General features: G+C 40.7%; 1 protein-coding gene across 5 annotated transcripts in view; it reads right to left on the bottom strand.

Annotated features, from left to right (window-relative positions):
* Window positions 1-19,392, bottom strand: part of SYNE1 (spectrin repeat containing nuclear envelope protein 1) — a 472,714-nt gene that overhangs the window by 75,879 nt on the left and 377,443 nt on the right. For all 5 annotated transcript variants that reach the window (XM_039529938.1, XM_039529933.1, XM_039529934.1 and 2 more), the window contains 7 exons: window positions 19,037-19,186; window positions 12,914-13,090; window positions 11,727-11,882; window positions 8,024-8,179; window positions 6,374-6,544; window positions 2,005-2,138; window positions 346-550 (listed from right to left, as the gene is read on the bottom strand). In XM_039529938.1, coding sequence (XP_039385872.1) covers window positions 346-550; window positions 2,005-2,138; window positions 6,374-6,544; window positions 8,024-8,179; window positions 11,727-11,882; window positions 12,914-13,090; window positions 19,037-19,186 — 1,149 coding nt within the window. The remainder of the gene's footprint in view (window positions 1-345; window positions 551-2,004; window positions 2,139-6,373; window positions 6,545-8,023; window positions 8,180-11,726; window positions 11,883-12,913; window positions 13,091-19,036; window positions 19,187-19,392) is intronic.

The raw sequence follows: 19,392 nt of genomic DNA, 5'->3' as shown, positions 1-19,392 counted from the left end.
CATCTGCCTCTAGCATGGGCCTAGACCAATACACAGAATTGTCTGAACTAACATTTAGGATGAGGAATGAAGTTTGTGTGAGAAAATCCGAGGAACCCAGGAGAACTCAGTACCCTGAATTCCTGATTCTGGAAGGTGGGGGCCCCTTTGGCCTTGTCCCATGGTAGGATCTGGGTAGGAAAGGCAAAGCCCATGGTTAATGCCTGAAGGATTCTTTAGTGAAGAGAAAATATCTCCCCTACATACAAATCTCAAACTATTTTGATTAGCCCGGATAAACAATTTAGTATAGAAAACCCTGTTGTGATATTAGCCCAGGTAATTGTGCTAAAGCAGTGAGCTTACATTGCAATCCTGAATCCAAGTAGTGACTTCATCATCAGCTATGTCCTTGTTAGTGGCTGTCTTCAACAGCTCATTGGTTTGGTCCTCATGCTGCTGGACTGAGGCGGAGCACTGGCTGTAACAGTCTTTGTACTTCTGCCAGAGCTGAAGCAGGGCCTTACTGGAGTGTAGCTGCTCTGCAATCTCTTCCAGAAGGTTATTCCACCTGGCAGATATATCAAATGGATATGTCAAAGCATGTGAGTTAACAGAGCTATACAGAAGAAGTCCTAAAGTAGCAATTATATACTGTTCATAGATACGTAAAGAATTACACATCTGTTTGCTTTGACAAGCAGTGGTATAGAAAACAAGTGAGTAACTCTTATGACACTTAAATTAGATTAGATCATGGTTATTACATAAAACTGATGCTGTTTTAAATCATACTTTTAAAAAAAATCAGTAGTACAATATTCTCTGAGCACTTAAACACAGGAATGTATGTTCATATGAACTGCCATACTGCATCATATTTGTCTCTGACAATAGCCAGCACTAGACGCTTGCAAAAAAGGGGCAAGAAAAACCGCACAGCAGGCAGAAGAGGGGCGATACAGTCTCCTGCTAACTTCTAGTAGCCACAAATTGGTTAAAGCTCTGAAGTCTGAGGGGTTACATCCTTTCTAAAAAATCCTTTTAAAAAAAAGTATTAACTATAACAACTTTGGATATTCTTGTTATCCATACAATCCCTCTTTAAATCTTGCTAAATTCTTGGCTGCAATGACATCTTGTGGCAAAGAGTTTTACAGTCTAATCATGTTTTGTGTGAAAAAGCGTTTCCTTTATCAGTTTTGAAATTTGCTGCCCTTCAGTTCACTCACTTTTCCAGAACTATGAGACACTGAAAAAAGAAATTCCCAGTTTACCTTCTCAATATTGTATATTATTTTTAATACTTTTGTCAAGTCCCGTCTTATTCCTCTGTAAAGTAAAAATCCCAAACTATTCAATCTCTCCTCTTATGATAATTTTCCATACCCCTAATCATTCTCCTCATTCATCTGTGGAGCCTTCTAATTCTGCAGTATCTTCTTTGAGATGGGATGATCAGTACTACAAACAGTATTCAGGATGAGGGCGAGCCATTGATTTATATAATGGCATAAAGATGTCTTTGGTATTATTCTCCATCCTGTTCCCTGTGCATCCTAACATCTTGTTTGCTTTTTTTGACTGCAGCTATACCCTGAAGAGAGGCCTTCATTGAGCTGTTTATGTGAAGCCCAGGTCCCCTTCCAGAGTTGATACACTTAATTTAGAATACATCTAAACACTGTAGGTGCATGCGTATATGAACATTTAAGTTTTTCCTTCCATTTTGCATTACTTTGCATTTATCAACATTGAATTTCATTTGCCATTATGTAAGCAAATTACTTGGTTATGCCCTTCTGTTTCTTCAGTCCTCTCCGGACTCAAGTAACCTAAATATTTTTGAACAATTTACAAATTTTAAAGTATATTTAAAGCTCTAAAATATTTCATACAAAATCAATGAACAAAATAAAATAAAATGAGGAAATCCAAACATATTTAAATTAGGTTTTGAGAGCTGGTAGCTTTCAACTGTAACTTTCAGTTTAACAACGTTGAACACAAAAGCAGCCTTTGTACCTCATATTGACTTCTTTCAGAGAGTCAGAAAGTGTTTCAGTGACTGGTGGGTGACACTCTTTTAATAACTGGTTTGTCACTGAACCAAACTTCCGTAAGCTGTTCTCTTGCTTTTCCAACTCATCCTGCAGGCTCTGTATAGAGAGAAAAAAGAAAAACAACAACATTGAGATCTATTCCACTCCTGTAGAATAAAAAAGATTTTAATCTCACCATAGAAGTGCATGAGTCATATGACTTCATGAAATCAAGTTACATTTCTTATTTTTACCCCTATATTAATTCAAATCATACTTAAATACATGTTTAAAGAAACACTGTCAGGTTAAATTTGGCTCAAAATCTAGATTTTATAAAAATTACATTTTTACCAAATAAATCCATTTACCTAAATGTAAAAACCTTTCAACGAAACAAATTGACTTTAAACAAATAGTCACATGCAGTGCTTGCAACCAAAAGACTACGCTATATGCTAGTCTATCAGGAATAAAAAGCAAAACTGACTGGAGGCTAACTACTGAAGAAACAATATTAAAATTGACTAGTATATTTTCCACAATCCAAGTGAGAGAAATGCACAAAAGTGAACTAGCAGCACAAGTAGTGAAAAGTAAACCTTATTTTTAAAATTCTTTCGCTTATTAATTTAGGATGTTCTTAGCAACACAAGGAAGTATGTTTACAAAAATATTGTTAACCTATTTATTTATACTGAGCAGAAGTTTAAACAAGCGTGGAATTCAAATCATCGCCATTAGGGGATCTCAAACTTTTTAAACAATGTGATCATGAGATGCTCTCTTTGTTAAGAGACCTCCCAACCCGTCCTTGGACTCATGAACAGCTACAATAATTGCTGAAGGCTAGATCATGAGTTAACAATCTACCCTCAACAAGGGATAGTGCAGCCTGAGAAGGAACTTGTGACTAAGGGGAGCTCTACAGGAACATTTAGTTCAGAACAATCTGGGATGTAAGTCTATCCCACACCAGTCTTCCACAGACTAACTCTCCATGTGGACCCTGCTGACACACACGAACAGTCCATTAGTGAACTCTGATCTACCCTGCTTTGAAATGGGAGTAGATGAAAGTGTTAGCGCATGGCAGCAGGGTCCACATGGAGAGTTAGTCTGCAACAGGCTAGTGAAGGGTAGATTCACACCCCAGCTTGCTGCAAACTAAACGTTCGCGTTGACAAGTCCTAAGGGTATGTCTATACTGCAACTGCAGCACGTGTAGGCATAATTGAGCTAACTTTGATCTAGCTAGCTTGCTAAAAACAGCAGTGAAGCTGTGGCAACACAGGCAGTGGCACTGGATAGCCACCTGAGTATGTACCCAGGGTACTGGTCGGTCGGACTTATACTTGCATCATTTAGCCTATATCACCACCCATGTTGCCATTTTTAGCGAACTATCTTGATCAAATCTAGCTTGGCTATGCCTAGATGTGCTGCAATCACACCTCTTGACGGCATAGCCTCAGATCCTTTCCCAGTCTCCCTGCTGCTTCAAGGAGGGCGTAAACTGGACTGGGTCTGTCTGCTGCTGGATGTGTTCGGGGGGAGAAGGGGTACAAGGGAGCTCTGCCCAGTCACCTCCTCCTGCCCACCCAAATAAGGAGAGGAGGAATACAGTGCTTCTGCTGAGCCTATTTCCCTTCCAGTGCTGTGAGTGGCAGTACAGGCTGTCAGCTCAAAGTAGTAAGGTGACACCTTGGGCCCACAATCTGTCCCAAAGAAAAAAAAAATCGAAAGTATTTATTGTTTTACTTGCTGCCTTTTATGTAATGTAATATCTGTGAACAAGGAAAAGAGGCAGCACCATTTGTCAGAGAGTGCTCTGTGGACCTCAATTTCGGAATTGCAAATTTACACATATGCCATTTTCACCTTCACTTGTATCTTTGCAACTCCACTGACACATGTATATAATCTATCTAAACTGCCAATCATTGCAACACCGTCAACTTAAATTTGCCCCCAATTTAACTATTAATAAAACACATTTTTAAATAAGTCCTAAGACACATGAAATGTTTCCACAATTATTTTTAATTCCAAAAACAACTGTTTTAAAACAAATACACTTCTGTGCTGGCAGTGCTTTCAACGATCATGTTTTTTTTATGAGCTTGTGATAGTTGATGTTTTTCATAAATCCCCTGCTCCTGGAGTCATTTGAATATGTGAGAATCTCAGCTTTTGTTTTTTAAAAAGTGTAAGCTTCTAGCCCTCATGATTAAAAAGGAAAACTTGAAAATGTGACCTGAGTGTTCCCTAAAGACTCAGAAACCTGAAGGCAAATAAAAAGGACTCTATTTTTCTTAAACCCTCATGATTTTTAAGCTAGTCACATGGTTCTGAAAGTTTGGGGTTGGCAATACTGTGTTTGAAACACATACACTGCAACACTGAAACCTGAAAAAGGAAAAAAAAAAAACAATTACTTGCCTTTCTGTAACTTGTTCTTTGAGATGTGTTGCACATGCCAATTCCACTGTAGGCGTGTACATGACTTGTGCACAGTTGTCAGAAAACTTTTTCCCCTCAGCAGTACCTATCGGGGCAGCTCAAGCACCCTCAGTTGTCACGTGCCACTGCATGTTGGCACAAGAGGATGGAGCTGCCCCGACCTCTCTCAGTTCCTTTTTACCTCCCACAGTGAGGGGAAGGAGGGCAGGTTGTGGAATGGACACATAGACCACATCTCGAAGAAGTTGTTACCGAAAGGTACGCAACTTTCTTTTTGTCTTCAAGTGCTTGCATATGCTATGCATATTCCACTGCAGGTGACTCACAAGCAGACAAACGTGGAGATGAGCTGAGTCTACCTAAACTGTGACTGTATGACATCGCCCTTAGACTGAAATGGCACTGCCCTTTGGGGAAGCTTGGGAGGTAGTGGTATGGTGAGTTCCTGACACAGAGAGGTAGGTGCTGCAGGCATCGGTGCTAACAGAAAACTTTCTTGCACTGCTGGAGATACCGGTACCGAGAAGCTAAGCAGGTCACTGTGACTGCATACATCTTTGGGGTGGTTGGGAGCAACAATGAGTGACGGCTCTGCCACAGAGATCTTTCGGGGATGCCCTTGATGGACCTGGCACAGGCTCTCGAGGTGGCGATCAGGTTTTTTTAAGCTGTAGAGTGCTCCAGTGAGAGACTCTTCCCTGAATGTCTCTTAGAGTCTCTTCCTCTATTAGGCTTCAGCACCAACATGCCTGAGCAAAGTACTGAGCCTGAGGAAGGTCTAAGACTTTCCTTTGGTATCGTGAATGGGACTGAGGAGCTACTGTCACTTCTGGTCTTCTCCAAACTTAGGCCAATGTACTTGGGGCACTCTTCGTGTGAGAAGATTCTGATGGGGGATGAAGTGCTGCCTCCATGAGCAAATATTTGAGCCTTGCCACTTTAGCTTTCTTTAAGTGGGGCTTAAATTCCTTAGAAATGTGACAATTGTCACTTATGTGGGATTCTCTTGAATATTTCAAACAGGCTGGGGGTGGGTTACTGACCAGCATAGATTTAGCACAAGCGAGGCGGGATTTAAAACCTGGTGAGTGCAGCACCATTTCAGTACTGATCTCGGTACCGGCAGATGAAAACTAGTCCAAAAAGACCTAAAACAAAAAATCTACCACTAAAACTAGCTAAAACTAACTTAAACTTAACTGACTAACTACTTCCTAACAATAACAAAGTACAGATACGAAAGAGGGAGGAAGCTTATGACAATAAGTTTGAGATTGTTTTGACAACTGCCACTGGTGGTAAGAAGGGACTGAGAAGGGTTGGGGGGCAACTCTGCCCTCTTATACTAGCATGCAGTGGCCTATGGAGACAGAGTCGCTCGAGCCGCCCTGACGGGTACTGCTAAGGGAAAGAGCTCTCCGACAACTGAGCACAAGGCCCGGACCTCCCTAACAGTGAAATGGACATGTGCAAACACTTGAAGAACTTATGATAAACAAGTGAAACTGACTTTAATTGTTCAGGGATGGAGAAATGCAAAAGTTATCAGCGCATGAATAAAGACAAGTAAGTTGGATTTTAAACATTCTATTAATCTTCATATATTTTTAACAACTAGAGATGGTTACAAAATGTAGAGGAAAAATATTTTGATTAAAAAAGCAATTTCACAAAAAATTACTTTTTTTAAAAAAAATCAGGACCAGCTCGTCTAGGAACGCATATAAGGACATTTGTTAACATCAAATGTTGTGGTTTGGCAGAATATCTAAGATTCCATATTTTAAGGGCCAGATTCTGCAGTCAGCTACATCTGTGCAGTACTGAGGGCAGAATTTATCTTTAAATCTTTTCTTAAGATGTCAGGAGGCTCAGTACTCATTAGTCACCTGAAGGTTATCGACTTGGACTTTCACTGCTTCCAAGGAACCTGTGAGGAGATGAAAGCGGGACAAAGAATATCTAGCTTCCATCAGGTAACTATTCAGTTCTTCATAAGCCACTTTGTGAATGCTCCACTGATCAAGCACAGACTGCAACAATATCTTCAGCTGGCCGACCTGGGAGGAAAAAAACAATCAATCAATCAATATGGAATGTGTGAGACGCATTTGCTATTTGCTTAAATTAATTCTCTTCATTTGATCTTGAATTAAAAAAAAAGGTTAAGCACTCCAGGCTCAGTGGTATTTGTTCTACAGTCATGCTTAACAAGAAATGTGCTTGGTCACATAACAATTCTAGCCAAGATTTTCAGATGTGATTAGTGACTTTGGGTGTCTCAATTTTTGGCTGCACAACATATGACACCTTAAAGGGGGTCTGATGTTCAGTACTTAGCCCTTAAACCACATGGTTTGTCATTATTGATAGCACACACAGTGACTATGAGAAAAACTATTTTTCACAGCTGTTGATCAGGCTTTTTCATGGGCCAGTACACAGCAGGGTGAGGTACTAGAATGTCTCTGAAGCTCCTGTCTTGTTCTCTAGAATCTCAGCTTTCTTCTTTTTTTTTTTCCTCTAGTAGTTATGGGTGAGAAAAAAAATCTCAGATACACAAACTGAGTGTAACCGTTGCAGCATTGTCTGCAGAAAGCCTGGAACAGTATATCTGAGAGTTGTGAACTGCCCCCTGAATCCTAGTGAGGCGGTAACTCAGAAGCCTACTGATGATAGATAATGATGCTGACATTTTAATGATTTTATTCTTCATTAAAGGAAAGGGACCGACCTGCACAAGTTACTGTAAATGGTGTCTCGTTTGGTGCCAAAAGTGAGTTGCGTTTGGAAAGTTCTGCCACCCCCCACCTGCCAATCAAAAAGCAGCCCAGCCCAAGGAGCAGAACCAACAGCAGAGTCATGCCCCATGGAGGGGGAGTCAAATTAAAGGAGCCCAGTGGAGCTCCGAGAGCAGCATTTTTTTATTTTGATCCTCTGAACAATCTAATGGGAGCAGCGTCTGATTTTGGAAACTCTTATGGGTGGAGATTACTTTTGTGGGTGGAGCTTGGAAGCAGCAGTGCTGGAACAATTTGTAGAGCGGGGGTGCTGAGAGCCATTGAACCAAGCTGCAAGCCCTGTATGTGATGGAAGTCACTTCAAGCCAGGGGGTGCTGCCGCAACCCCAGCACCCCTAGTTCCAGCACCCCTGCCATTTTCCCCCTAATTCAACCTGTGGCTGTAGGTTTATTTATAGGCTCGAGGCAGTACTGCATACACTTTACTTGTAATGTGTGTACTTTAAAAGGTGGTCTTCGTAATGAATACAGTGCATTTCATGTGAAATCTGAAAGCACTGTGAAAACTTTAATAAATAAGAATTCAATACCCCTGTGAAATAGGAATTTTTATACCCGTTTTACATGTGTAATCACATGAAGGTTGGTAAAGACTCACTGCCCAGTCTCCTGGAATATCTACTCCCCTCCCTCCCACTCAGAAGAAATCCACCTGTTGCTTTCTGGTAAGAGCCATCTGCACTCATAGGAATACCAGGCACAGTTTGCCTCCTGATTAACAGAACCACGTTCTCTCACCATGTGGTCCAAATTGGCCCAGGAATGGTTAAGTTCTTGGAGGGTACTCATGACAACAGTAGAGACTTCTTCCTTCTTATTCCGGACCAAGGAAAGGCCACTCTGTTCTATTTTCTCGACTTCTTTTTCCTTTGCTTTAATCAACTCTTCCAACTCCTGAAAGAAACAAGCATTCATGTATTGGGTTTAGATCGATAATGCTTCCAGATACAAAACTCTCTGCAAACCCCCAGCTTCTGCAATAAGAATGGGAAGAGCACAGTGGTATGCTTATTATTCCCTTAATAATAAAAATCCATCAACAATTTCTATGGCATATTTTCTATTTCCCATATTTATTTTAAAGAAAAAAAAACAATGTTAATGCTGAGTGTGCGTGATTCTATTTACATTACTACAATGCAGAATGTCTTGGTCTCATATACAGGTCCAAAATCATTTAAAATAATAGCTAAGAGATACATGGATCTACAGGAAACTGCTCTATTAATTATCAAAAGAGAAGCATTTTCTTGTTTCTTAGTTCATTCATTTCACATACCTTTTAATTGGTCATTGGCATCTGGATTTACTAATCCTAACATGGACCCATTATTAAGAAATGGAGCACAGCAGCTCTGCTGCATGAGCTGCTCTGCCTGCAGAGACTCCACGCTTCTCAACTTCTCCAAGGCTCCAGCAGTTTTGGAGTGGAGTGACAAACTCGGATGGAGGGTGGAAGAACTGAGAAAGGAAATGCTCTCAATGGCGTGCTCCCTTGGCTAACTGGTGCACTTCTAAGTGGAAATCCCTAACACCTTGGTGGAGCAGTAATTACTCATCTATGCCCATCCTGTTTGGAGGTAGTGTAAAGGGATCCATGCTGCCAGGTCATGGCTTGGGATCTGCAGGTCTGCCCTCTGGGTTGCACACTGATCTTGAGGTATCTGAGTCTGCACTCCCCACCTCCTCTATACCCCCAAAGCTACTCCTTTCTGAGAGATGAATCAGACAAAAACTGTAGATACTCATTAATATTCATCAGGTAGCAAGTGAGTATTAAGGACCAAACCCTACCCAAGTTACACCCCTGAAAAGCCATAATATCAGTAGGAATGCATGAGCAGAATTTGGGGCTCAATCTATAGCATACAGAGACATAAGCACATTCTAAGTTTTACAAGTATGATGAATTTCAGTCTATTGTTTCTTCTTACCATTTCATGCATTCTGTTCCATGTTTCTATTATTTTTAACTTTGTTATAATCCTCTGTTTCTCTTATACTCTTTATTTTCTGAGCTCATGGCATCTGTTTTAGCAACTAAAATGTAGAAACTAGGTGATAATCAAATCATTTGGCATATTTTTCTTTACTGAATTTCAGTATTTCTACGTATTTCCCCCGCAATCTCATGGACAATGGCATATAAATTGGGATGGACCCAAACCAGAACATTTATTGTCCTCTCATCACTCCTTAGTTTTGGTGGTTGTTTCCAAACCAAGTCTGCGGTTTGGAATCAATGAGGTTTCAGAAAATAAAAACCTGGACTCCTTGGTCCATCTCCAGAACAAGAGCTTGGAATAATACTTGCATCATTTTCATAACATCTGACACCAAAACAGCCAATTGTTCACTTTTTAGCAATGCTAATTAAATCTGACATTTTTAACCAATCTAATTGATTTTAATGTTAAAATGTATTATTTAAGTCTGTATGTGGTTGTTCCAAAAAAAAAAAAAAAGTGGATGTGATTTAAACTGGCAAAGCATCAAACGCCAGAAATACACAGGGAGCCAGAAATATTTACAGAGGAAACTGAGATGTCTATCCTTTCAATCTGATAACTCAGTTAAAGAGTCATTTATGTTTCTGTTCTATGATGAAAAAAAATAAAGGCTGCCCTTAACTATTTAAGTGATATTGGATCAGTCTCAGTATCTGTTAATACATAAACTGTAGCTTTTGTGTTAGTTTAACTGAATACCTGACAATGTTTGACACCCTAGTGAAGTTATTTTTTAAACAATTTGTTTTTCTAACGATCAAAGTCTTGCCATTCACACAGCTGTGAATTTGTTGACATCTCTGACCCAAAGGAACCACAAGTGTAATAAATCGGATCAAGCTTTGGACCTCTGCCAAGCAGAATCTGCCAACTATGTCAAGTTGTGCTAATTATGCATGGTGGCTTCATTGTATGGGTTATTTGCTTTATTGTACTGAAATAATAAAGTCATTTGTACTGAAGCCACAAGTTGGATTCAATTTGAAGTTCACAGGAAAGAACTTTAAAATAGTAACTTCTGACACTGCCAAACATACCAGCCCTCTGCATTCACAGAAACATAGATGGAATTACTAAATTCATGAATCCTGGCAATATTTTATTGTACTTTCTAGGATCTCAGTTTTCATGTGAAAAAAAATTTCAAGCCCTTCTGATTATGACGATTTACCTGTGTCTGATGAAGTGGGTATTCACCCACGAAAGCTCATGCTCCAATACATCTGTTAGTCTACAAGGTGCCACAGGACTCTTTGTCGTGATTTACCTGTGACTTAACTAATATAGGGTCATAATACCGTGTTAATGGAAAGCTTGGGGAGAAAGAAATGAACAGCACCAATAGGTGAAAATTCCCCTATTCTTCTTAACAGGACCATAACATTGAGCATTACAGACTCTCCACTCTCATGGGGATAGAGCTGGCCTACAGCTTTGAATTTTTCACCATTTCACCATTTCCTGTTTGTTGTCTAGTAGATTAAATCAGTCTGGAGGGATCTGATCCCTGATACCACACTGATGCTCTGGCTTGGAAGTCCCTATCCAAGCTGATTTCTCTAGAGGCTCCTACTCTATTTTCCCTGATCTGAAAAGAAGCAAGACATTCCTTCACATTTACAATTCCTAATATCATGCTGTCCCTACTGGACTAGAGAGCTGATTGTGGTTCCCTGATTCAGGCCACCAGGCCCTGGAGCATGTTAGGGCTACCAAGGCTCAGTGACTTAAGGCCAGTGGAGGGTTCCATCCATGCCATGCCTCACCTCCTCCTCCCTCTCACAGGAGGGGCAAGGGGGAGGGCAGATGATTCAGGCGGTGCCACCTTCACCAGCTGTCCATCAGCAGAGAGTTCCCTGGCAGAGGTGGAGTTTTCCACTAGCTGTCTCTAGCTGATTTCAGGCCCTTTGAGTTGCTTATGTGACACAAAATGGCCTTAGTGGTCCAGAAAATCTGAATTAATTTGGTTTCTTTGTGCATTTTCCATAGGGAAGGAGTATATAGGCCAAATTTGTTTTAAAGCATATTTTCCCCAGCATGTCCAAGGAAGGGAAGGCATCAGAAGGAGGGAAAGTAAACTTTTTAAGCTGTCAAGCGCAATGTTCCTAACAGTGAAATCCAGAAAAGTGGCTGCCCAGAAAACAGAATGTATTCCTTTAACTCATAGAAATTCAGCATACCTGGGCATGGCCCTGCTTCATTATTGCTATTACAATTATTATGCTAGTATTCACATAAGTGTACGCATTTAGGTACGTTCAGCACACTATTACTCCTTTACACGTTGCACTTTAGTGGTGAAATCTTTACCTCACTGAACTCAAGGGGAGTTTCATCATTGATTTCAATGGAGCCAAGATTTCACCCCATGTTTGTTAGGTGCTGTTTCTATATGCAGGAAAGAGAACCCGCAGTTTTCAAGAAAATGTTACCTGGCAGTCTTTCATGGTATTCTGGACTGAAGCCTGATCTCCAATTCTCTGTTGTTTCTTCAATCTCTTCTCTTGGGTATCAAACCAAGTTTTCAAGCACTGCACATTGTTTTCATATTCTGTCCAGGACTCCAGCAGGCTTTCCAACAGCTGGATCTGTAAAGAAATTCATTTAGGATAAATACATATGTAACAGCTTCTCTGTCAAGAAAATTAAATAATTCAGTGCAGATGAATGCTGATAGGTGCTTTCCTCAGAATTCAGTGTATTCCTGCATTCAGAATTTAGAACAGAGTATATAGTCAAACTCTATTTTATTCATTCTCGATTTATTAAGGATTAAACAGCAAAGAAACAACTCAAAGAAGTCTTTCACTGAGGAGTTTCTCTAGTGATCTAGCTCATGATACCCCAAATTTGTGACAAGATGGAAGGAGATTTCCACATAAAAGTTTACATGGAGTGGAATTCTCTTCAGGTGAATGGTGATGGAGTGAAACAACATTTACATTGAAGAAGAATTCCAGGCCAAAATTATTTCAATGTAATTTACTTCTATGCATTTGTGGTTAACGAGAACTACCACTCATTAGGCACATTTATATTTTACTTTGAAATAAGATTATAGGTTATTCACTTTTCTATTTTATGTTTGTAGAGTGCCTGGCACAATGGATTCCTGATCTTTATTGGGCCCTTCAGTGCTATTCTATTATAAAACAAATAAACAAAAAAATATAACTATACGTGTGTTCTTTGACAGATTAGCAGAATTTGCTAGTTGACTTCATAAGCAAGAAAAGTCTGCTGATGCCCAATTTTAAGCTCAACCTGCCACAAGTGACAGGTTAAGACAGCATCAATCTTCTGAGCACTTTAACTAATAGACATTGGAGAAACAGAAAGCATTCATTCACTCTTTGTTTCAATCTGAACACCATGGTCATAAGTGTGCAGGAGCATTTGAAATAATTAGGAAATGCATTAACATAAATGTAAAACTACTATTGGAAAGAAGATGACAAGTCTCTGAGAACACTGAAGCAATTATGTTGATGCTAGATCTTTTGCAAAGGTGGTGTTCATATTACTCAGGACATACTAAATTACTTTTAGTATGTCTACTCCTGAATGAGTTGCATCTATTTTTAAATGCACACTTAAGAGCAGCTGGCCTTTTTCTTACCTTTTCTGTTATCAGGCTCTGGAGGATCTGCCAACGTCTGTTCATTGCTCCAAGCTGTTCTGCAAAATCAGTCTTGTCGCTGCGTTTGCTTTCCACATCCTGGCTGCTAATCTGTAGTACGGACTGGTTCACAAAGTCTACTGTCAACTGTTTGCAATTTATATCAATTCTAAAGCCCTGGCAAAAAAAGAGAGGGGGAGAAGGGGAGGATCCATCATCACTTTTCATGCTTATTCCTGGAGAGTTAGCATGGAAAATAGCATTTCTGGTTTATGATCTAGCAATAAACCAAGAGGTAAAATATCCAGACAATACACTTCTAAAAAATGAATGTAAAAATATCAGTCCTTAAAACTGTATGTACTAACTTCTGGAAAGTTTATTGATTATTACCTATTCTGTAAGTGTTGTTCTTCAAGATATGGGTGCAGATGTGCTTTTCACTAAGGTGTGTTTGTGCCAGGAGTACCAGAACTGGAGATTCTTCTTCCATAGGTTGCAGATGTGTATTCTACTGAGGCAACTCACAAGCAGTACCGTAAGAGGGGGGCTACTGAATCTATTTAAATAATGATTGCAACACATATTTGCAAAGTTCACATCAAATTTGGATGAAGTGGTGATGGCATAATGAATGAACGTACATACTGAGGTCCAGGTGGCGGCCCTACAATTGTTCAGTATAGAAACATCTTCAGGAAGGTGACAGAAGTAGCCTGGACCCTTGTTGAAAGGCAGAGAGTCTTTGCACAGGAGTACTGGCTATCCTGTAGGCTGTTGTAATGCGGGAGGTAATCCATGTAGAGATCATCAGCACTGACACTGTTTGACTTTTCATGCAATCAGCACTGGAGACAAAAAGATGAGAAGACTGAAAGGCTTGGTCCTGTCCCGACAGAAGGCCATTGCCCTCCAGACATCTAAGGTACGTAGATCAGAATGTGGTTTCAGGAGGAAAACCAGGAGATGCATTGTCTGACTTAAATGAAAAGCTGACACTACTTTATTAACAACTTGGGGCTGCCATCAAAGCTTCTAGTTCAGATGCTCTCCTGGCCAACATAACAGTTACGGGAAAGTGATCTTTTGGCTTAAGTGAGGTGAAGAGAAGATTGTCAAGGGCTCAAAGCCCATAACAGCTGCTAAGGTTGAGATCCCAAGGAAGTACCATGTCCTTAAATAGGTTGGAAAAGATGTGCCACATCTTCGGATGACTTACTTAGCAGAATATTTTCTCATTACCACGAATAGTCTCTCCAACCAGTGTGCTGAGGTCCATCTTCGAAATTTAGTCATCATGGGGTTGGAGAATAGCAAGGCTCCTTGGACAGGAGGGTGAATAGCAGAGATAGCCACGAGGTGTACCCTCAGAGCTCACAGAAATAGGATCTCCAATGCAGAAGATACTCTGCAATGTCTTGGACCCTCACTTTTGAAGGCTGTATTCCACGATTAGCAGACCAGATGGGAATTTTTTTCCACTTAACCAGGTAAGTTTACCTTGTTGATTGCTTCCTACTGTTGAGTAAAATCTCTTGAATCGCATGCCCTATACTGGCCTAGCCACTCACAAGCCATGCCAGGAGATGGAGGCTGCATTTGTAGCAGTTGACTGTGATGCTGCGACAGTCTGTCTGGGAGGAGAGGCAGACTGTGAAGAGATTGAATTGAGAGACTGTGAAGGTCTGAGAACAAGCATCCCCTGTCGTCCATTCCCAGCTTCTGGCAAACAGAAGCTACGGACACTTCATGGTTTTGCATCCCTGCCCATCTTGGCTAATAGCCACTGATGGACCTAGCTAGCTCTTTTTTGAAGCCTGTTATAGTCTTGGCCTTCACAACCTCCTCTGGCAAAGAATTCCACAGTATTAACATAATGTGATCTTGTTTCAGTTTGTGAATGACATGTGGCATCAGAGGGACTGGGGGAAATGCATACATTAGCCCCGCTCTCCAGTCCAATATCAAAGCATCGTTTAGTAAGCCCAGACTTTGAGTTGCCCAAAAGCAAAATTGCTGATACTTTTTGTTGTCTTTTGTATGTTGACTGAAGGAATGTCCAATGCCCAAAGGATGGACCTCAGCATCCTGGTTTTGAGACACCACTCATGGTTGTGGGAAAATCTACCGCTGAGGAAGTTGGCCAACTGGTTCTGGGCGCCCAGTAGGTGTGCAGAAACAGGAGTGATATCCTCTGTGATGCAAAACTCCCAAAAGCTCATTGCCTCTTGGCAAAGCTGGCTAATGTGAGCCCCACCCTGCTTGTTTAAATAGTACATTGCCATTGTGCTGTTGGGCAAAATTTGGAACAACAAGCCCCTAATGCAGTGAAGGAAAGCTCAGTAAACTCTCTGACTTGCCCAGAGCTTGAGGACATTGATAAAGATCAGACTCGTGCTCCATCCAGAGTGCTTGTGTCCATGACCCTTCTAGGTGAGCTCCCCAACCTAACAAAGAGGCACCTGTTACAACTGTTGCAGCTGGGGTGGGGGTGGGAGGGTGAGAAAAGAGAATGCCTGTACATATGTTGTCCTGGTTTATCCACTGCCATAGGGCATGCAACATTGCAGGTGGGAGCTGGACCAACTTGTCAAAATGGTGCTTACTTGATAATAGACCAATTTCAGCCATGCCTGAAGCATATGAAGACACAGTCTTACACACTTGGTTGCACAGGAACAAGAGGCCGTGTGGGCTAGCAACCTCAAATGAGTCCATAAGAACGTAAGAATGGTCATATTGGGTCAGACTAATGGTCCATCTAGCCCAGTATCCTGCATTCTGGCAGTGGCCAATGCCAGGTGCTTCACAGGGAATGAATAGAACAGGTAATCATCAAGTGAGCCATCCCCTGTCATCCATTCCCAGCTTCTGGCAAACAGAAGCTACGGACACGTCATGGTTTTGCATCCCTGCCCATCTTGGCTAATAGCCACTGATGGACCTATCTAGCTCTTTTTTGAAGCCTGTTATAGTCTTGGCCTTCACAACATCCTCTGGCAAAGAATTCCACAGATTATTGTGTGAAGTAATACTTCCTTTTGTTTGTTTTAACCTGCTGCCTATTCATTTCATTTGGTAACCCCCAGTTCTTGTGTTATGAGAAGGAGTAAATAACACTTCCTTAGTTACTTTCTCCACATCACTCACAATTTTATAGATCCTCGTATCGTATCCCTTAGTCATCTCTTCTCCAAGATGAAAAGTCCCAATCTTATTACTCTCTCTTCATAAGGAAGCTGTTCCATACCCCTAATCATTTTGTTGCTCTTTTCTGAACCTTTTCCAATTCCCATATATATTTTTGAGATGGGGCAACCAGATCTGCACACAGTATTCCAGATGTGGGCGTACCATAGATTTATATAGAGGCAATATGATATTTTCTGTCTTATTATCTATTCCTTTCTTAATGATTCCCAACATTCTGTTCACTTTTTTGACTGCCGCTGCACATTGAGTGGATGTTTTCAGAGAACTATCCACAATGACTCCAAAATCTCTTACTTGAGTTGTAACAGCTAATGTAGACCCCATCATTTTATATGTATAGTTGGGATTATGTTTTCCAATGTGCATTACTTTGCATTTATCAGCACTGAATTTCATCTATCATTTTGCTGCCTAGTTCAAGCCATGATGGATAGATGAGACCTGAGGGACATGTATACGTTGTAAATCATTTGAAATCTCTATTGGAAAATGAAAAGCAGTTAAAATTGTTGAGTCATGCAGGGTATGAATGAACTGGAGTTTTGAGTAGGAATAAGTGTTGATGTTTCCCTGTTCAGGGTGAGTTCCAGATGACTGAAAAGACTGATGGTAAACCTGACAAGGCCACTAATCTGGCCCTGGGATGGCCCTCAAATCAGCCAATGATTCAGGTGAGGGAAGGCATGGATTCTGTTCTTTCTTAAGCAGGCTGTGAGCACCATCATGCCTTTGGTGAACACACGAGGCACTGATTATATGCCAAACGGAAGTACTGTATACCAACAATGGTGCCCCCCCGTCACATAATCTAAGGAATTTCCTGGGACTGGGCAACATTGTGTGTCTTGAAGAGCGAGGGCAGTGAACCAATTGTTACAGACTAGGGAGGGAACGATTGATGCTAGGGTAACCATGCAGAATCTGACTTGCTTAATAAACTTGTTGAGAGCCAGAAGGTCCAATATGGGTCTCAGGTAACCTTTGGACTTGGGGATCAGGAAATAGCAGGAGTAGAAACCCCACCCCAAAACCTTTGGGGGAGGGATAGCTCAGTGGTTTGAGCATTGGCCTGCCAAACCCAGGGTTGTGAGCTCAGTCCTTGAGGGGGCCATTTAGGGAACTGGGGTAAAAAAAAATCTGTCTGGGGATTTGTCCTGCTTTGCGCAGGGGGTGCACTAGATGATCTCCTGAGGTCCCTTCCAACCCTGAGATTCTATGATTTCTAACCACCGGGGAACTTTCTCTATAGCCCTCAGAGTAAGCAGAGTCTGAACTTCTTGTAAGAATATACATTCATGAGATGGATCCCTCGAAAGAGACAGAGATGGAGGTTGTGGAGGTGGGATGGAAAGACACTGGATTGAATATACCAGTCCCAGCACTCAGGACCTACTTATCTGAGGTTATTGCCTACTAAGCACTGAAGAAGTGAGATAATTTTTCCCCAAAAGCAGCAGGAGAGGGGAGGAATGGGAAGATCACTGCAGGCTGTATTGCTTTCTTGACAGCTTGTTGAAGGGGAGAAGTTTGGTTAAAACTGGAGAAAGATGACACTCTCTTCTGAGGCTTATGTTTCCTCCTCAAGATGTCTGTTGGCTCCGAGAACAGAAGGGCTGAATGGTACTGGTGAGAACATTGCTGTGGAGGCTTATATTGGCATCTCTTGATAGCTGGACTATAAACTCCTAGGGAGCGGGAGAAGCACACAAATCTTTAAAAGAGTCAACACCTGGTCAGTCTGGTGCTATACCAGATTTATATAATTATGATGCCCTTTTTATTATAATTACAGAAGCTATCACCCTTGAGGGAGCATCTGTGACTGGAGCAAGGTCTTTGCAGCCAACCAACCCTCTGCTATGAAAGCCCTGAACTCCTCTTTTGAGTAGTCTGGCAACTTATCTGAGCAGTTAGACATTGCCTCCCAGTTGAAAAAATCATATTTTGCTAATAGAACTCATTGGTTCACTATGCACACCTGGAGCAAGGCATTGGAATAAATCTTTCTTTCTAACGAGTCCAGTCTTTTAGGCTCTTTTTCCTTTGGAATCGACTTAAAGTTCCCCGCCGCAATTCTCATTGTCAGTGGCCATGACAATTAGGGAGTTTGGTGCTGGGTAAGAGTAAAAACACTCAAATCCCTGAGATGGGATGTCATATCTCGTCTGTTAATTTAGCTGTTGGGGTTACACACACTGGAGTAAGTCATAAGGCTTTCACTGGCTGCAAGACAGCTTTGTTAATCAAGACGGCTACTCTTCCTGGAATTGTTGCCTGGAGGATGACCAATAACTCATGGGTATTTTCCTGTACGAGTTCAGCATGAATATCCAAAGCTATAGCCACTTTCCAAAGGGTACTATTGTGGGGAAAAAAAAGTCTCCAGCTCTAGTATGCTTTATGCAAATACACCTGAGGGAATACATGTCTGCAGCGATTTGAAGAAGAACTTCTTGTTGTTGATGCTCTTTTAGAGTAAAAAAAAAATCTGACATTGAAAATAAAATGCTTATGTGCAGATGTATTTATCAGAGTAAGAATGTTACCAATTTGAAAGGAACTGGAGTTAAGAATTTACATTCTAAAATTTTGTCTTTCAAATTTCATTTGGATAAGGAATTTTTCCTATTTGGCCTAAACCATTGTCTAGAATTGTTTGGTGCTAGAAAACAACAGTTACCTTCCTATTTAAGAGGTAGGTGATCTTTCTATGTAAAGAATTCATAAATCAATATGCAACATTTGCCGAATGTTTTGTGGTCTTTGGACAAAATTCAATCATAATAAAATTCAATTATTTTCATGTCACCTTGCCTTTGTACTGAACTTACAGAATACAGAGCTTTAGTTCATATGCTGAATCTGATAAAATAAATCTCATGTATTTGCCAACCATCCCCAGTTAATTACCTTATACTTCTGTAGATAATCCTGAATGGCTTTATGTCCTACTACATTTTTTATATTCTCCTCATCCTCCTGAATGATATTTTCCATTAGTGAAATCCAACTCATGAGTTCAGTAATGGCATGACGAGAAGGAAGCTTGTCCATCTGAAGCTGTAAAGGCAAAGGATTTCAATTAATGACATACTGTCAAGAGAATGGATAAAAGCACTTTGCTCTGTTAATTCAGCATACTCTATCTTTCTCTGTCTTCATTATTCTGCATACTTACCAGATCATTTGGTCAGGTTTTCTGGATGTTTATAAACTGTAAAGTATAAGTTCTTTTTGGAAGTATATTATATTACATATATAATTAT

Source organism: Mauremys reevesii, linkage group 3, assembly GCF_016161935.1.
Source record: "Mauremys reevesii isolate NIE-2019 linkage group 3, ASM1616193v1, whole genome shotgun sequence".
NCBI lineage: Eukaryota > Metazoa > Chordata > Testudines > Geoemydidae > Mauremys > Mauremys reevesii.
The sequence above is the reverse complement of the archived record's forward strand: the minus strand, read 5'-3'. Positions and strand labels throughout refer to the sequence as shown.